General features: G+C 40.6%; 1 protein-coding gene across 11 annotated transcripts in view; it reads left to right on the forward strand.

Moving 5' to 3' along the window:
• The window catches only part of ARHGAP10 (Rho GTPase activating protein 10), a 364,968-nt gene that overhangs the window by 158,688 nt on the left and 187,147 nt on the right, over nt 1-19,133 (forward strand). For all 11 annotated transcript variants that reach the window (XM_055276077.2, XM_055276078.2, XM_055276075.2 and 8 more), the window contains 3 exons: nt 651-780; nt 4,560-4,666; nt 7,188-7,282. In XM_055276077.2, the coding sequence (XP_055132052.1) occupies nt 651-780; nt 4,560-4,666; nt 7,188-7,282 (332 nt within the window). The remainder of the gene's footprint in view (nt 1-650; nt 781-4,559; nt 4,667-7,187; nt 7,283-19,133) is intronic.

Consider the following 19,133-nt stretch of genomic DNA (forward strand, 5'->3'; position numbering starts at 1 on the left):
GACAGATATTGGCACACCAAGTGTCCTGGGTTTTAGAAATGTGATTTGTCTCCTCAGATATCAAAGACATTATTTGTGTAGGTGAGATTTCTTTCCCCCTTCTGTCTTCTGGGAAGAAATGTCATTTTCAAGTGCAATTGCCATGACCTGGAAAAACTGACACTTGTATTTATTAGTTTGCAAAGAAGAATTAAACTTTTTCAGATTCTGAGTATTTACAGACGGCTAATGTAACAGTAACAAATCAGATTGATTGAGTCAGATTGGTTGTTGCAAAGGAAATACTTCTCAGGTAGATATATTAAAACCTACTTAAGTTTTAAACCTAAAATTTAGTAATAGTGTGAGACCTGAAGGCAGGAATTTTTATTTTGAATAATAAAATTATTAATGGTGTTAGAAAGCCTCCAAAGTAACCTGTAGTAACCTTGGCTTATACTCCTCTGGTAGCTATTTTACCACTATTTTTTTATTCTTTGCACATGAATCTCAGGAGGCACACTGGAAAGAATGGGGGTATTTTGAGAAATTTATAAAAAAGTTATTTAGAGTTAAAAAATGTAATTACATTTATGCAGAGACTTTAAAATGTTCATGAGAAAACTCATATGAGAACTTAACATTTATGTGTGTTTTTTAATCCATTTCAGACACGGACTCGATTTGAAGGAACAAGGTCAGAAGTGGAAGAGCTTATGAACAAAATCAGACAGAATCCCAAGGACCACAAACGAGCAAGTCAGTTTACAGCCGAAGGCTACCTGTATGTCCAGGAAAAAAGTAAGAGGCCCTCCAGCAGTGGCTGTGTGGCTGCTTAAAAATGCAAATTATTGAACACTCTGCTATTCTTGCCGTTACTGTGACATTTTGGGCAATTATTCCTACCCCTTTCTCTGCCTGCTCCTATCACCTAGTGGGTGTATATTTCATGTTTAGGAGAAACACATTCCAGCCCTGGAGAAGGCGGTACTGTGAGGTTAGGAGTGGCTGTGAGCACCCTGTTCTTCAGACACCCCACTAGCTTCTGTTTTACACTGTGTGCACCCCAGGAACATGCTTGTGGGAGAGTCAGAATTTGGTGTAAGGCTGAAAATGAGCCAGAGTTACGAGGGTATTATGTTTTTTCTCCTTCCCCCTCACCTTTACCCTCATCACCAGTGCACACAGGCACACACATTCATACACACGTACACATCCTCTCCCTCCCACAACCCTGCCTCTCCGTCATCTTAAGGTCAAGAGGGACATATTAGTATTTTTCTTCTTCCTTCATACCATTTTTGTTCCCACCAATCTGAGATAGCTGGTTCTTACTGAAATCATCAGGAAGATTGCAGATGGTGATAAAAGATATTCCTACGTGGCATCCTAACTTGTAGGCTTTTTAGTCTTTGTTGCTGTCTTAGCAAATATGCAGTGCATAGATTGTTCTCATTTTGAAAATTAAAAGACCTGTATTTCTTTCAGACTTTGAACATTTGGTCTTATTTTAACAGCTAAGTTTTTAACCTTTACTACTTCAACTGTACAACCCAATTACTAGTTAGCAGAAAGGATGAGAATGTGAAATGTGTCTCTTTACTATTTCCCTCCCTCTCCACCCTTAACTGTAATTAGGGTGTTTTACAGTTTTCACTTCATTTACGTGTGGCTGATTTACAGGACTTTCAATCTGACCTAAAAATTTAGTAGTAGACATGATTCAGGAAATGGTTACAGGGTATCTGTGCTTTGAATAGAAGTTAATGTTCTATGCAGACAGCAGGATGGTTGTGCCTTTTCTATTTGCCCTTATTTAACCTGGAATCTCGCAGCCTTCACCTCTTGTGAGCAGTAGTATGATATGGCAGAAGTTTCCATTTTTCTCATACATTATCTTCTTAATCTCAGTTTTTAAAATTGAATTTGAAAGAAGTAAATTAAAACTCAAGATAGGGCCGGGCGCGGTGGCTCACGCTTGTAATCCCAGCACTCTGGGAGGCTGAGGTGGGTGGATCACAAGGTCAGGAGATCGAGACCATCCTGGCTAATACAGTGAAACCCCGTCTCTACTAAAAAATATAAAAAATTAGCTGGGCGTAGTGGCGGACGCCTATAGTCCCAGCTACTCGGGAGGCGGAGGCAGGAGAATGGCATGAACCTGGGAGGCGGAGCGTGCAGTGAGCCAAGATCGCGCCACTGCACTCCAGCCTGGGTGACAAAGCGAGACTCTGTCTCAAAAAAAGAAAAAACAAAAACAAAAAAAAAACCTCGATAGTCTTGAGAATGTTAGAATTATTTTTTATTATATGCCCAAGTGAAAAATCACAGGAAACTTTAATTTTTAGATTCATCACTGTTGCCTTTGAGAGAAAATTGGACTGAAACAACATAACGGTAGTGGTAAAATTCTTCGCTCATTACTATATACCCAGCACTGTGCTAAACTCGTATACAACTTGTCTCATTTATCCATAAAACAGCCCTATGAAGTATAAGGTACTATTACTCTTCCCCATTTATGAATGAAAATGGAGGCACTGGGAGGTAAATAATGTTCCCTAGGTCATACAACTACTAAATGCTGGAGTTGTCATTCTGAACCTGGAGTCTGTGTTGGTAATGTCTTCTGTACATTTCTTGGTGCTTGGACAGGCGTGAAAGAACATCATTAGTGTGTGTGCTCAGAGCTGGTTGAATAGGCTCTGTTGGTTGTCAGAAGGGAATGGTGGCTTTAAGTAGTGGAAAGACCTTGATATTTGGGCCCAGAGATTCTGATTTAAGGTTCGGCTTTGTCATTTTCCAGGCATTTGGGCTAAGCTTAAATTTTTTTTAGATTAAAAAGACAGTATCATCCTCTCTGGGCAGTTTTTTTTTTCTTAGAGTTAAATAAAATATCTGTGCAATATTTTTTGTGAACCATAGAACACAGTACAAATGCTGGTTCTTTAAAACACAAAGCAATGGTTCCCAAATTCAGGTCTTTGGACTAATGATGGTCTGAGATAAAATTGATTGTGGTCTGGTAACCCCTTTCATCTATTACCCCTATCCCAAATAATGTAATTAGCTTTTCCTAAAGCTAGCTAAAAGCATTCCTTTTACATGGGTTATTTTTGCCTTTCTGAGCTTTTTTGATTTGTAGGTGTAGAAGCTTTGTTCGTACATGAAATTACGGTGATAACAGATGTTAATTGCTTTTTAAAAAATGTGTTGACTCAGTAAAGTAAGAAATTGTCAACTTCTGCTGGGCCTAACCTTTAATTTGTTACGGTTGGACTTTTATTGGCATGTGAAGTTCCAGATGCTAGAGGTCCCTCTGACATACAGAATTGTCCTATGAGCCCTGGTGGTGGTACTGCTGACTTAGTAAGAGTGGAAAAAGGGGTTCAGAGAATGTTCTGGGGCATACTTGGACAGTCACTCCTATTGAGTCTTACATTTCTTATTATTCATACTTTATTTTTTGCTGGGATTACAGGCATGAGCCACCATGCCCGGCCATTCTCTTGGTTCTTAAGATTTTCTAGACCTTACTGATTACAGTAATGTTAAGCCAGACAATACCAATGTTAATTTATTTTATTTTATTTTTTGACAGTGTTGCTCCGTCACCCAGGTTGGAGTGCGGTGGCACGATCTCATCTCACTGCAACTTCCGCCGCCTGGGTTCAAGCTATTCTGCCGCACCCTCCCCAGTAGCTGGGATTACCGGCACGCACCACCACACCCAGCTAATTTTTGTATTTTTTGTATTTTTTTTTTTTTTTTTTTTTTGAGACGGAGTCTCTGTCACCCAGGCTGGAGTGCAGTGGCGCTATCTCAGCTCACTGCAACCTCCGCCTCCTGGGTTCAGGCTATTCCCCTGCCTCAGCCTCCCGAGTAGCTGGGACTACAGGCACGTGCCACCATGCCTGGCTAAATTTTTTGTATTTTAGTAGAGACAGAGTTTCACCACGTTGGCCAGGATGGTCTCCATCTCCTGACTTCGTGATCCACCCGCCTTGGCCTCCCAAAGTGCTGGGATTACAGGCGTGAGCCACTGCGCCCGGCCCATACTTCATTTTTAAAGGCTAGCTTTCAATCATCAGTAAGAACAGCTGCTTACCAGGGTGCTGGACTTAAAGCACGAGGTGGATTTTTAGACTAGATGCTTCTTAGCACTATGATTCTACAATTCTATCATTTTGAGAGGCCAGAATTAAATCCCAGACCATCTCATATATGGGATGGAACTTTTGAAACCCTTGTGAGCTCTTAATACCTAGAAACAAACAAAAAATAGAGCTCACAATTAAGAGATTTTCAGGTAGGAGATAACTGTTGATTTTTCTAGCAAACTATTTAAACAGTATGTCTTTAAATCACTTCTTTGTTGCTAAGTCTGTCTTAGAGTTTTGTTTCAAAGTATCTCTTCTTATTTTCCCTAGTTTTTCCCTCTTCCTCTTAGAACCAGCAGTATTGCTGATCTGTTTCATTGATTCAACTGTATTTGTTGCTGCCTTTTAGTAATGTGTTTATAACTCTGCATATCTGCTTATTTATGAGGGAAAATATAAAGGGCTGTTTTTTTGTTGAAGGGCCTGCTCCGTTTGGTTCCAGTTGGGTCAAACACTATTGCATGTATCGAAAAGCAGCGAAGAAGTTTAACATGATCCCATTTGAGCACAGATCTGGAGGGAAACTTGTAAGTATTTGATTCAACATAGAATAGATTTTAGTCTGTCAGAGGTAGTGTTTGAGGGTGTCATTTTAATGGTTTATATTTTAATGGTTTATATTCAGTGATGGTAAATAAATTTTTAGTATTAAAATCTTTGTTTTGTTTTTAAGTGAAATGGGCCAGAAGACAGAACAATATATATGTTTTCTGAATTGCATGCATGGGTTTTAAACCACTAGATTTTTTTTTTTTTTAATTTAAGTTCTGGGATACATGTGCGGAACGTGCAGGTTTGTTACATAGGTATACATGTGTCATGATGATTTGCTGCACCCTTCAACCCGTCATCTACATTAGATATTTCTCCTAATGCTATCCCTCCCCTAGCCCCCAGCCCCCTCACAGACCCCAGTGTGTGATGTTCCCCTTGTCATGTCCATGTGTTCTCATTGTCAGCTCCCACTTAAGAGTGAGAATATGCAGTTTTAACCACTAGATATTTTTTGGGTGAACAATAGAATCCTTTTATGTCACTGTTTGGAAGATAAAGGTAACACTGACAGCAAGCTTTCATGACTCAGTGGTTCCTCAGCATTTATACAATGGAGCTGACTTGCTGTTCATAGCCTGAAAACAAAGAAGAGTGATCTATAATAAATTTTACTGTTGTGCAGTTCATCTTACAAAGTTCTCACATAGGTATTCACCATTTAGTTAACTGTTCCCCTTGAAATTAAAACAGCAAAGCATGATAGTAAGAAAAGAGCAAGAAGACCTCCCAGAGTTGGCTGTGAGGAAAGGTGATCTTTATATGTATTTTAAATGGAATCTGCAGCTTATTACAATAATTAATGGCCTAGAGACAAAACTCTTCCCACCAATGTTGAACATAATTGATAACACATTTTAAGAAAGCAGGTTAATTCATTGCTTACTGGGTGAATGGGTATGGATTTGCTTAGGTGAATAAAAAAAAAAACCGTACGTTCACTTCTATTTACTTATACTATGCCTTTCCTTGAAAAATATTTAAAGCAGCTTTTAATAAAAACACATTTATATAGTAATGAAACAGACATGGAAAATTAGTCATGGTGAGGAGAAGGAAGTGAGGAGATGGCTCTTGAAGCATCAGGTTTGAGACTGAGTTTCCTGTCAGAGCCAATTCAAGTCCTAAGATATTTCTACTTAGTGATATCTTTCTGTTTTAGCCTCCAAATAATAATAATAAATATGTTATGGAATATAACTGTGAGATTTTGAATATTTGTATATCTTAATGTTTGTTATTTAGAGATCTTCACGTTCTGGAAAACGTAAAAATGTTCAATAAGTGTGTACTCATGCTTTATGTAGTTGTTCTTTTACTGAGCACCTGTATTTCTGCATTGCAAATTAAGTAAAGATAAATTCAGGGTGATTCACATAGGAAAGAGAGAAATTGCATAGATTAAATGGTTCTAGCTTTAGATTATCAAAATATTTAATCTAGGGTTATTGGTGTACTTTTAGGTTGACCTGTATGGAATTGTAATTTTTATAGGCCAAAAATAGTCACATATGGTTTGTGACATGTGGTATGACATAATATGAAATAAATTTTTACACTAAAAAAAGAGTACAATAAGAGACTGACAGTATTCCAGTATCTAAAAACTGTACTGTTAATCTGCTTTTAAAAATTAACATTTGGCCAGGTACAGTGGCTCACGCCTGTAATCCCAGCACTTTGGGAGGCTGAGGTGGGCATATCACTTGAGGTCAGGAGTTCGAGACTGGCCTGGCCAACATGATGAAATACTGTCTCTACTAAAAGTACAAAAATTAGCCAGTCATGGTGATGCTCACCTGTAATCCTAGCTACTTGGATGGCTGAGTCACAGAGTTGCTTGAACCCAGGAGGCGGAGTTTGCAGTGAGCCGAGATTGCACCACTGCACTCCAGCCTGGGCAACAGAGCAAGACTGTCAAAAAAAAAAAAAAAAAAAAATTAACATTGGTATTGTCTGGCTTAACATTACCATAATCAGTAAGGTCTAGAAAATTTTAAGAATCAAGAGAATGGCCGGGCACGGTGGCTCACACCTGTAATCCCAGCACTTTGGAAGGCCGAGGTGGGTGGATCATCTGAAGTCAGGAGATCGACACCAGCCTGGCCAACATGGTGAAATCCTGTCTCTACTGAAAATACAAAAGTCAGCCAGGCGTGGTGGTGCATGCCTATAATCCCAGCTACTCTGGAGGCTGAGGCAGGAGAATCACTTGAACCTGGGAGATGGAGGTTGCAGTGAGCCAAGATCGTGCCACTGCACTCCAGCCTGGGTGAAAGAGCGAGACTCCCTTCTCAAAAGAATCAGGAGAATGACAAAAATATTAATATTTTAGATTCTAAATAGCATTTAAATAAGCCAGTTTGAAAGAGGATAGGGTAAAGAGAAGGGACTTAAGATCTTGAACCTTGCTCCCGTGCTCTCCAGTATAGAATGGCTGAGTGTGTATATACTTACCCTGTAGGTTTTGAGAATGTTCAAAATGATTATTTGCAGGGGGACGGAGAGGTGTTCTTTTTGAAAGAATGTACCAAGAGGCATACTGACTCCATTGACAGAAGGTTTTGTTTTGACATAGAAGCTGCTGATCGGTAAGTTATTGGAATTATTGGACACGGTGAAAGAGTCATTTTAAAAAATGATTAAAAAAAATAGAGGTTAGTTGCAACTGTGATTTCCGTGGCGTGGGAGAATGTTACCTTGCTATATTTCCAGGCTGTGTGTTCATTATAAGCTGTTTAGTCTTGGTCACCGGTTTTAGCCATGGGGTGATAGTTTCATCTTGATTTAGTTAGGAGTCGTTCTAACCAGGGTTGTCACTTAAAAAATAACCTTGGAGGCCAGGTGCAGTGGCTCACGCCTGTAATCCCAGCACTTTGGGAAGCCGAGGTGGGCAGATCACAAGGTCAGGAGTTCAAGACCATCCTGGCTAACATGGTGAAACCCTGTCTCTACTAAAAATACAAAAATTAACCAGGCATGGTGGCGTACACCTGTAGTCCCAGCTACATGGGAGGCTGAGGCAGGAGAACCGCTTGAACCCAGGAGGCGGAGGCTGCAGTGAGCCAAGATGGTACCACTGCACTCTAGCCTGGGTGACAGAGTGAGACTCCGTTTGAAAAAAAAAAAAAAAAGATTGCCTTGGAACTTTTCATTGTTGATCCAAGCCTAATTTGTAGCATGAAGAGAACAATGGCAAAAGGAACTGGGTAACAAAGCTAAAAAGGGGTGATAGGTAGCTAGCTACTAATACAGAACAACACTCATTTGTGTGTGTGGGGGGTTTTCAGTGTCTACATCCTGTATGTGATGGAGGGTCTTAGGCAAACTCCTTCTGTTTATTCAAAGATGAATTTTTTTTTTTTTCTTATTGTGTGACTTCCAATTATTTAGTTGTAAAAGAATCGCCAGAGAGGAAGAAGTAGAAGAGAAAAATTTGTTCATCAGTATTACTACTTGTCTGGCATTAATTTCTATGTCCTCCAGTAGCATTAAGGAAAATCCTAGTGCTCATAGAATATTTGTTTTTTAATGGCTGACAGTACAGCGATTCCTTGCCAGCCCTGGTTTTGGCAGTGATAGTTTCTAGGTAAGGCTGTTCTATGTTTGTATAATAAAAGCTTATGAGATTTGTTAAAGCAAAAGTTCAGGTCAGAACCCAGGAATACAAAAGTAATTAATGCTGCTTCCTCTCTTAGATGATATAGTTGAGTCTCTGGGGGTAGTGCAGATAGGAAGGATAAGTGCTTCACTCTATAATAAATGAATTGAAGACCATTTTATTGTATATAAAAACAGGCCCTTAAGCACCGTGATAAGTTTGGCACTACTGTGAAAAGGACAAGTGGTTAAATAAGCATTTTGCCAAGATAGGAAAAATATGAAAGAGAATGTCAGTGAAAAAGAGATTGGGTCTTGCTGTGTTGCCCAAGCTGGTCTCAAAACCCCTGGACTCAAGCAATCCTCCCACCTTGGCCTCCCAAAGTCATAGGACTACAGGTATGAGCCACCATGCCTGGCCTAAATTTCAAGCCAGTAAGAACTCTTCCAAACTTTAAGAAGGGAATTAGTCAGTTTAACACAAGTTGAACATACATCTGTGCGCACACACCCATGGGTAGCATTGGATTCTTTTCTGAGTGCCACTGTTCTAAATGATTCTGTGTTTTATCTCAGCTAATTCCTTGCCATAGCTCTGTCAGGTAGTTGTTACTGTTTCCATTTTATGATGAGAAACTGAGGCACAGAGCATTTGAGCAATTTCCCCAAGGTCATGTAGCTAGTGGGTAGTTGAAGAGCTGAGATTTGAGCCCCTGCATTCTCTGCCTAGAGCCCCACATCTTATCTTTTTCTTTTTTCTTTCTTTTTTTTTTTTTTTTTTTTTTTGAGACGAATCTCACCCTTTTTGCCCAGGCTGGAGTGCAGTGGTGCAATCTTGGCTCACTGCGACCTCTCCCTCCTAGGTTCAAGTGATTCTTCTGCCTCAGCCTCCTGAGTAGCTGGGATTATAGGGGCACACTACCACACCCGGCTAATTTTTGTATTTTTAGTAGAGACAGGGTTTCACTATGTTGGCCAGGCTGGTCTTGAACTCCTGATCTTAAGGGATCCATCCGCCTTGGCCTCCCAAAGTGCTGGGATTACAGGCAAGAGTCACTGTGCCCAGCTTGAGCCCTACCTCTTAACCACTGTGCCATAAGTCTCTGCAGATTACCACATAGTCAGAATGTTTTCTAAATAATTGACAAAGATGAGTTAGCAGTGCTGTCTACTAGAGAATATGTTAAGTGAGGTGAATCTGATTAGTTTTGAAAGCAGGGTACTTCTATAATGCAGTTTAATCACTTTAATCATCCGGAGTCTCTGGTTTTCTCTGAGACCTTGATCATCCCCAATTTTCTTTCTTTCTTTTTTTTTTTTTTGTCAGCCATGATCCTTGCTATTATTGGAGCCACTCTCTACCCCTCAAAGACATTGATGAGAGATTCCTATGGAGGTGCTTACACATATGAAGGGTAATACCTGTAGGGAGACTCTTGGAACAGGGGAGGACTTTAGGTCGGTGATCTATTCTAGTGGTTTTCAAGTGCTTTATAGGGAGACCCTCTTTTCAAATAAAATTTCATGTTAATGCATATATAAAGCAAAAAAAGTGGGTTCCCTTATTAAAGAGGCATAGGGGCCTGGATTCCCTCCCATTTTAGCTTCCGTCTTTTTTCTTGCAGAAGTCTCTAGTTTACTTCCATTGAGGCGCACAGCTCCTTTCTGGGAACTCCTGGCAGGGGGACCTAATCTAGTTTAGGTGGCTAAATAAAGGCACACAGAGGATCTAACATCTAAATTCATAAACTAAAGGGTTATGTGGAGTCAGCTGGGATTGAGAGTTATGTGCCAGGTAGAGTGAGTGTCACATGTGGAGGCCTGGAGACAGGAGAGAGCATGATGTATTTGAGACACCTAGTGTCACTAGTGCAAGAGCCAGAGAGAGTGGGAGAAGAGGCTTGAGATGGGGCAAGGGCCTGAACTTGAAGTTTTTGAACTTAATCCATTAAATAGTTTTAAGCAGGGCAGTGAGTGACAATTATATTTGTATTTCTCAAAGCTCATTCTGGCAGAGTAAGAAAGATTTGGAGGTAGCAAGAGGGGACAAGAGGAAGTAGTTTAAGGACAGGGTGAGAGGGCCAGAATTGGTGTGGTGGCAGTGGGGGTGGAGCCAAGTGGGGTAGATTTTTGGGGATAAACTGGATGTTGCAGTAGAGGGTGAACGAGTGGGGAAGGTTTCTGGCTTGAGTACCTAGATGGTACCATTTACTAAGGTGGGAAACAAAGTGGGGGCATAAGGATGGGGGAAGACATTGAAATTAGTTTGGGTCATTGTGTTAGTTCATTTTCATACTGCTATGAAGAAATACCCAAGACTGGGTAATTTATAAAGAAAAAGAGGTTTAATGGACTTACAGTTCCATATGGTTGGGGAGGCCTCATAATCATGGCAGAAGGCGAAAGAGGAGCAAAGGCACATCTTACATGGCAGCAGGCAAGAGAACGTGTGCAGGGAACTGCCCTTTATAAAAACCATTAGATCTCGTGAGACTTATTCACTGTCTCGAGAACAGCATGGGAAAAACCCATTCCCATGATTCAGTTACCTCCCACCAGGTCCCTCCCACAACATATGGGGATTATGGGAGCTACAATTCAAGATGAGACTTGGGTGGGGACACAGCCAAACCATATCAGTCACATTGAGTTAGATTGCTGTGGGTCATTATGAAGAGAAGCCTGGGAGGAAATTGGGTACAGAGCTTGGCGGCTATGGCAGCATTTGATTTGTTATTCACGTTTGACCTCCCGAAACTCTCCATCCTTTTACTTCCATGACAGTTAACCATTCTGGTTCTCCCTCAGATCTCTTGGTCCTCTCCAGTTCTGCTGTTGCTCCTTTAAATGTTGCCATTTCCTATAGTTGTTTTTCTGTATCCATCCATTCTCATGGTTTCACACTTGAAAGTGTATCTTTCTGTAATGTGTAGTTTTCTTACCCTTTTTCTGTGTTTTGAACTGCTTCTAGAATCTTTAGCTCCCTAATCCTAAAATCTGAGATCTATAATGCTTCCAAATGCAAAACTTTTTTAGCACTGGCGTAATGCCACAAGTGGAGAATTCCATACCTGACCTCATGTGATGGGTTGTAGTCAGAACTTCGTTTCATGCACAAAATTATTAAAAATGTTGTACAAAGTTATCTACAGGCTACATGTATAAGGTGTATATGAAATACACATGAATTTCTTGTTGAGATTTGGTTTCCATTCCCAAGGTATCTCATTTTGTATGTGCAAATATTCTAAAATCCAAAAACATCTGAAATCCAAAACCCTTCTGGTCCCAAGCATTTTGGATAAAGGATACTCAACCAGTGCATTGCCAATTCTGCTCTTTTTACAAGTCTTGGTAATTTCAGCATGGCTTTAGATGATGCTTTCAGCACTTGGCATCTTGACTTGTTAAGTTCCTCTCCTTCGGTGACCTTGTTCTTTACTGTACCTCAGCCGTTCTCTCCGGTGTTCATTCCTTAGACCTTGTCATTGCAAGGAACTGCAGTCCTCAGCAATCCTGATTGCAAGACTTTCTCTTTCTACCACCATCTTTCCTAATAAGCACCGTTAGATTCCCCAGTTAAGCCCTGCAGTCCGTTGTTCCTCGTGTACTCACTTTCTTCCTTAACTAGTTGAAATTTCATAGTCACTCATCACAGTCCCTTTTTAATACCCTTCACTCCACTGCTTCTTTCCTTCTTTATTTTGCTTGTTTGCACAATCCCAACTGAAGATTCAGTTCTGCCTTCTCTCTTTCTAGAGAAGCAAGTTCTACTGTATTCATGGGATCACTTCAAATACATGACCACTGTCCTCCAGTAGGCCATTCATGGTAGCCACTGATCATACTGTGTTTTCTTTTTCTTTTTTTTCTTTGAGATGGAGTCTCGCTCTGTCACCCAGGCTGGAGGGCAGTGGCACCATCTCTGCTCACCGCAACCTCCGCCTCCCGGGTTCAGGCAATTCTCATGCCTTAGCCTCCTGAGTAGCTGAGACTGCAGGTGTGTGCCACCATACCTGACTAATTTTTGTATTTTTAGTAGACGGAGTTTCAGTTTCACCTTGAACTCCTGAACTCAAGAGATCCGCCTGCCTCGGCCTCCTAAAGTGCTGGGATTGCAGGCGTGAGTCACCCTGCCTGGCCCATACTGTGTTTCCTTAGTTGCTGTACACTCCTAGTTGAATATTTTATATTTTCCTCTCTCTCTTAAGCTCTGACACTGCCTCCCTTTCCTGATGACTTTGTGTCCTATTTTGTTGTGAAAATAGAAGCTGTAACAAGAGCTCTTTCCCGCTCTAGACACCCACCTCTACCCTCAGTGCCCAGACGACCTGCCCTTCCTCCCTGCCTGTGGGAGCTGCCTGTGTTCCTGATGGAGACCAACTCCTCTGTTCAGGTGTTTCCATTTCCTCTTCCCATCTTCTCTCCACTACTCCAGGATATTACTCAAGCAACTCTACTTTTTCTTTCTTGTTAACATTAGTTTTGCCTCCTGGCAGCAAGTGAAATGCTCTTATTTCATTCATCTGAAAAAAACAAAAGCCACTACAGCCACCATCACCAATGAAACCACCCTTCCCTTTCATTTACTGCCCATTTTTTAACTCCTATAAACAATAACAATTCTTCAAAAAGCTGTTACATTTATGGTCTCAAATTTCTTTCCTGGCCAGGTGCGGTGGCTCATGCCTGTAATCCCAGCACTTTGGGAGGCCGAGGTGGGTGGATTACCTGAGGTCAGGAGTGCAAGAGCAGCCTGGCCGATACGGTTAAACCCCGTCTCTACTAAAGATACAAAAATTAGCCGGGTGTGGTGGCGGGCGCTTGTAGTCCCAGCTACTCAGGAGGCTAAGACAGGAGAATTGCTTGAACCTGGGAGGTGGAGGTTGCAGTGAGCTGAGATGGCACCACCTCACTCCAGGCTGGGCGACAGAGCGAGACTCCATCTCAAAAAAAAAAAAAATTGTTTCTATTTCTTTCCTCTTCTCTTTTGAGCTGTCTACTCAGGCCTTTGCCCTTTCTCTCCACTGCACTTGTTTTTGTTGAGGTCATCAGTGGTCTCCCTGTTGCTGTGCCTGGTGGTCGATTCCCAGTGCTCATGGTCTTTTCCTCGCAGCATCCCTGACATGGCCCATCACTCTCTCCTCCATCATACACTTGCCTCAAGGATCTCACACCTCCCTCTCACATCACTGGCTTCTTCACTTTTTATACTTCTTTGCTAGTTCTTTGTTTCCCAGACCCGTGGATGTTGGAGTTCTCTGGGGTTCAGCCCTTAGATGTTTTCGCTCTTCACTCACACTTTTTTATGACCTTGTCCAGTCTTATGACTTTATGTGCCATCCGTATATTGGTAACTTGCAAATTTATTATCTCTACCTGGATCTTGTCCCTGACCTCCAGCTTCTTATATCCAGCTGCCTACTCAGTATTGCTTCTGGGGTGTCTAAAAGGCATTTCAAACAGTGTCGATGTGGTGAATGGTGATTGTTTTTTGAAAGTTTTCCAATAAGTCTTGGGAGTGGGAGGGGGGGTAGTTACATTCCTCTAACATGTTATATAGGTATATGAATTCATTCCTACCATATAAATACTAATATATAAAGCTTTATTTTTTCTTAAAAGTTATACATGCTTAAGTCCAAAAGCTCCTTGGTTAACTTGGAAAATAATTTTTTTGGTGTGTTCATATCCTTTAGTCTAAAAGATCAAGCTGCTTTTTAAAAACAATTACAGATTCCCCCCCCTCCCCCTTTTAATGGTTTATTTCCTCATTTCTAAACAGAGAAACATCTATTCTGGTTTGCTGTTACCAGTAGATACTGTTTGGGGTTCCTTAGTTTCCTGCCGTTCACCACCGTCTGTGTCTTACGGTTAGTCTCATGTGGAGCAAAATCTGCTGGCGGAAGGTGAATGTACTTTGAGATCTGTAATTCTGGGGCTTCGAAAGCATTATTTAGTGAAAAGTGTGAATGAGGTGGGCTCTTCTGTTGTCTACTCTCCTGATTCCTAGGTAGAATCAGGAATCCGGGAATTATAAGAAATTTGTTCCTTGTCTATTAGATTATGAATTCCATGAGGGTAGGAACACTGTCTTACTTAGTGTTACTTGGTACACAATACCACATGTAATGCTTTATACATGGTGGACATTTATCAGATTTGTACTGGATTAAATGAAATTGAATTGTTGCTCAGAAGTGACTGAACTGTGATTAGATTCAATCAAGCAACTGTCAGTCAACTGTCCTTTTCTTCTGCACCACACCGCTATACTGTGAGCTCCAGTGTCTTCATTCTGCTTCAAGAAAAATAAACCTAACTTGTTGTGGAGTGTGTGGGTATTATAAAGGGATTTCTGATGCAGTTTGTACAAGGTTCGTATTGGGTACCTCCTTTTTTTTTTTGAGATGGAGTTTTGCTTTTGTCACCCAGTGTGCAGTGCAATGGCACGATCTTGGCTCACTGCAACCTCTGTCTCCTAGGTTTGAGTGATTCTTCTGCCTCAGCCTCCCAGGTAGCTGGGATTACAGGCAAACACCACCACGCCCGGCTAATTTTTGTGTTTTTGCTAGAGATGGGGTTTCACCATATTGGCCAGACTGGTCTTGAACTCCTGACCTCAGGTGATCTGCCTGCTTCTGCCTCCCAAAGTGCTGGGATTACAGGCATGAACCACCACACCTGGCCCTCATATTGGGTACCTTCTTATAGCAATTTCTCAGTTGATTGCATATGTCTAATATAAACATATTTTGTCTTCTTTACAAGTATCTGTTTTTGCTATTTTTTTATTTCCTGTGTTGGAAGGGCAGCCGGGTAGCATTTTGAAGTAGGTGATATTTAATAAACTGCACGGTAGAGGCTGGGCTTGCATTTGATCTGTGTAGATATAAATCAAGAGCTTTTACTTATTTGTGGCATTATTTCAGATCAGATTTGGTTGCATATAACAGAAAAAGTCAAAATAAAATGGCTTAAAAGGGGTTAAAGTTTATTTTTTCTCTTGTTTGGGAAGCCCAGAGGTTGCCAGATCACAGCTGATATAATGCTGCTCTCTCTTGAGCATGGTTTAGTTTTATCAGTCACCCGAGGCATGAGACAGCATATAGCACTGTTTCATTTATCACATAGCACTGTCCGGTTGTAGGGACATTTTGCAGTGGTTGCATAGACTACTTTTGCTCACAGACCATTGGCTGGAATGGAGTTATGTGGTTATACCTAGTTGCAAGGGAGGCTTCTAAATCCTAAGGTTGGGAAATTGCTGTCTTTTGTTTTCAGAGGTCCATGTGTTGTTTTAGTACTTTACTATTACTGAGAACCAATGGGAGAATGGCTAATGGAGGGTGGTGTGGAGCCCAGCTAGCCATTACTACTTTGATTATCAATGGTTAGATGGATGTGTGTTTCATTTTTTTCTCCCTCAATTTACCAAAGGGTTACTTTGAATTTTTCTTAGCTAAGAGACAGCCTTTAAGACCACAGATTTGAAAATAATGTCTGATAAGGGACTTGTTTCTAGAATATATAAAAAACCATTATAACTCAATAATATATAGACAAATAACAATGAAATGGTCAAAAGACCTGAATTTAGACATTTTTCCAAAGAAAATATACAAGTGGTTGGCTGGGCGCAGTGGCTCATGCCTATAATCCCAGCACTTTGGGAGGCCGAGGTGGGCGGATCACCTGAGGTCAGGAGTTCGAAACTAGCCTGGCCAACATGGTGAAACCCCGTCTCTACTAAAAATGCAAAAATTAACTGGGTGTGGTGGTGGGTGCCTATAATCCCAGCTACTCGGGAGGCTGAGGCAGGAGAATCACTTGAACCCGGGAGATGGAGGTTGCAGTGAGCTGAGATCACGCCATTGGACTCCAGCCTGAGCAACAGAGTGAGACTCCATCACAGACAAACAAACAAAAAAACACAAGTGGCCAATAAACACATGAAAAAATGCTTAATATTGTTAGCTGTTAGGGAAATGCAAATCAAAACCACAGTGATATGCCACTTTGTATCTTCTAGGATGGCTATAAATAAAAAGTCAGATAATAACAAGTACTGGCAAGAATGTAGAGAAATTGAAATCCTCATACACTGAGAGTGAGAATTTAAATGGAATGCTGCTTTGGAAAACAGTTTGGCAGTTCTTCAGAAAACGAAACATAACATTGTCCTCTGACCCAGAAATTCTGCTCCTAGCTATACATTCAAGAGAAATGAAAGCATATGTTTACACAGAAACTTGTGAATGAATGTTCATAGAAGCATTATTTATAATAGCCAAAAAGTAGAAACAACCTAAATGTCTGTTAAGAGATGAATGGATAAATAAAAGGTGGTATAGCCATACGTATGAATGACACTTGAGAACATAATGCTAAGTGAAAGAAGCCAGTCGTAAAAGGCCATGTATATATGATTCCATTTATATGAAATGTGCAGGACAGACACATCTATATAGATAGAGAGTAAATGAGTGATTAGGTCTAGAGGTTTGGAAAGAAATGGGGAGTGATGGTTAATGGGTACAGGTTTTCTTTTTACCCCCTAGGGTGATAAAAATGTTCTAAAATTGATTTTGGTGATGGTTATGCAATTCTGTGGATATGTTACAAGCTGTTGAACTGTACATTGTCAGTGGGTAAGTTTTATGGTGTGACTTACATCTCAATAGAGCTATTTTAAACAATGGAACACAGCTGCAACTAAATACATACCATAGCTAAAAGAAGGGTCTTAAATCACTAAAACTATCACTACATGATGTCAGCCACATTTCAGAGACCATGGGCTGTGAAATGATTAGGTCTCTCATTTTTTTAGGTTGGAGACATTGTATTTTGTATGGATGTTTTCTCCGTGGTAAGTTGTAGTCTGTCAGGAGGTGTAGCTTTCTTCCCTGAAGGGTGGAATATCACCCTTCCCCCGCCCCAACAATTGTGTTATATAACATGCTGTTAGCTTCATTGGCATGCTTGCCACATGCCACTTTGTGCTGTGACCCCCCCACACATTTGCTTGATAAATAATTACCCATTCTGTGAGAGTTCTCCCACACATCACATTCAGGCACTGCTTAAAGAAAATGCTTCCCGTTTTGCTCTCGTTAATCTGACATTTCGAATATTATATTTGGTTTCATTTTGCCTGGTTCCCATATCACTCTTGAAAGGATGGCAAGATGCTTCTGACTTGAAGAATTCACTTATTTATATTTTTATGTTGAGGAAGAGAGGAGGAAATCACCTATGTATCTGAAGCATTGGGTGTTTTACAGTGATTTTATACCAGCGACTTTATTTAGTATCTGTTTGCACGATGCTGTACCGTTTCACAATTTAAAAGAGTGAGTTAAGAGCATGTTGCCTTCAGAAGCCCATGCAATTTGACTGAATATAAGAATGTTTGTGTAACACATTAACTATACTAATACTTGTAAGCATTTTATAGAGCCTCACATCCAGGCACCTAGACAATTTTTGACTGTTTTTGGCACTGAAGATACAACAATAAACTAGAAATTAAAAGACTTGAAATTGAGGGAACTCACAGACCAGGAGGATTTAGAAGCAAGTAACAGTTCAGAGGTCTAAGGTGCTGTGGGAGTTGAGCAGCATGGGGCAGTGTGGGCTTGGCTGGGAGAGCTTACTAAAGAAAGTGATTTTTAAAATTGACTCTTGAAGATGAGGTAACCAGTTTGGAGACTCAGACGAAGGGGGGCCCAAGGCAAAAAGGAATCACAGGAAGTATGGAGAACACATGTTGAGATAATCCTTTAAATCAGAGGTTCTCAACTGTGGGCGATGTTGCTCCCAGGGGACATTGGGCAATATCTGGAGACACTGATATAATGTATTTTAACTGTGTATTTGGGGGCTGGGGGTTAGAAGAGGGCAGGGAGTTGCTACAGACATCTAGAGGATAGAGGACAGCTGTGCTGCTGAACACCGTCCAGGGCACAGGGCAGGCTTCTGCAACAAAACATCATCTGGTCCAAAATGTCAGGAGTGCCACTGTTGAGAAGTCCTGATTTAATGCATGTGATAAAATAGAGACCCCTACAAATACTTGTGGAATTGAATGGAAGTAAACTTTTTTTTTTTTTGAGATGGAGTCTTGCCCTGTCCCCCAGGCTGGAGTGCAATGGCGTGATCTTGGCTCACTGCAACCTCTGCCTCCCGGGTTCTAGCGATTCTCCTGCCTCAGCCTCCTAAGTAGCTGGGATTACAGGTGTGAGCCACCATGCCCAGCTAATTTTTGTATTTTTAATAGAGACGGGTTTCACCATGTTGGTCAGGCTGGTCTTGAACTCCTGATCTCAGGTGATCCACCTGCCTCAGCTTCCCAAAGTGCTGGGATTACAGATGTGAGCCACCATGCCTGGCAGGAAGTAAACTTTTTAAATGTAAATTTTTTTTTATGTAAGTGGAATTATACCTTTTTATTGAAATATATATATTTCAATATATATTCAATATATAAATATAATATATATTTCAATAAGTATATATCATATATTTCACATATTTCATATGTATTTCATCTATATATAATCTGTAAATAGAACTATATATATATATATATATATATTTCAATAAAAAGTAACCATAGCTTAATTTGGTTATAGTATAAGCAATGAAGTAAAGCCAAATGGAAAGGGCTTTGTGTCTTGACTCTTCCATGTGATTTGTTCAATGATGATCAGTTACTCAGGAACTACCAAGATACCAATGTAGAAAGAAGAGCAAAGTAAGTTATTTTAAAAGAATTTTAGTGGAACTGGTAGAACATGGAGTTGGTAGAATTAGAAACAGCATTTCTGGTATATAGGT

Source organism: Symphalangus syndactylus, chromosome 4, assembly GCF_028878055.3.
Source record: "Symphalangus syndactylus isolate Jambi chromosome 4, NHGRI_mSymSyn1-v2.1_pri, whole genome shotgun sequence".
Taxonomy (NCBI): domain Eukaryota; kingdom Metazoa; phylum Chordata; class Mammalia; order Primates; family Hylobatidae; genus Symphalangus; species Symphalangus syndactylus.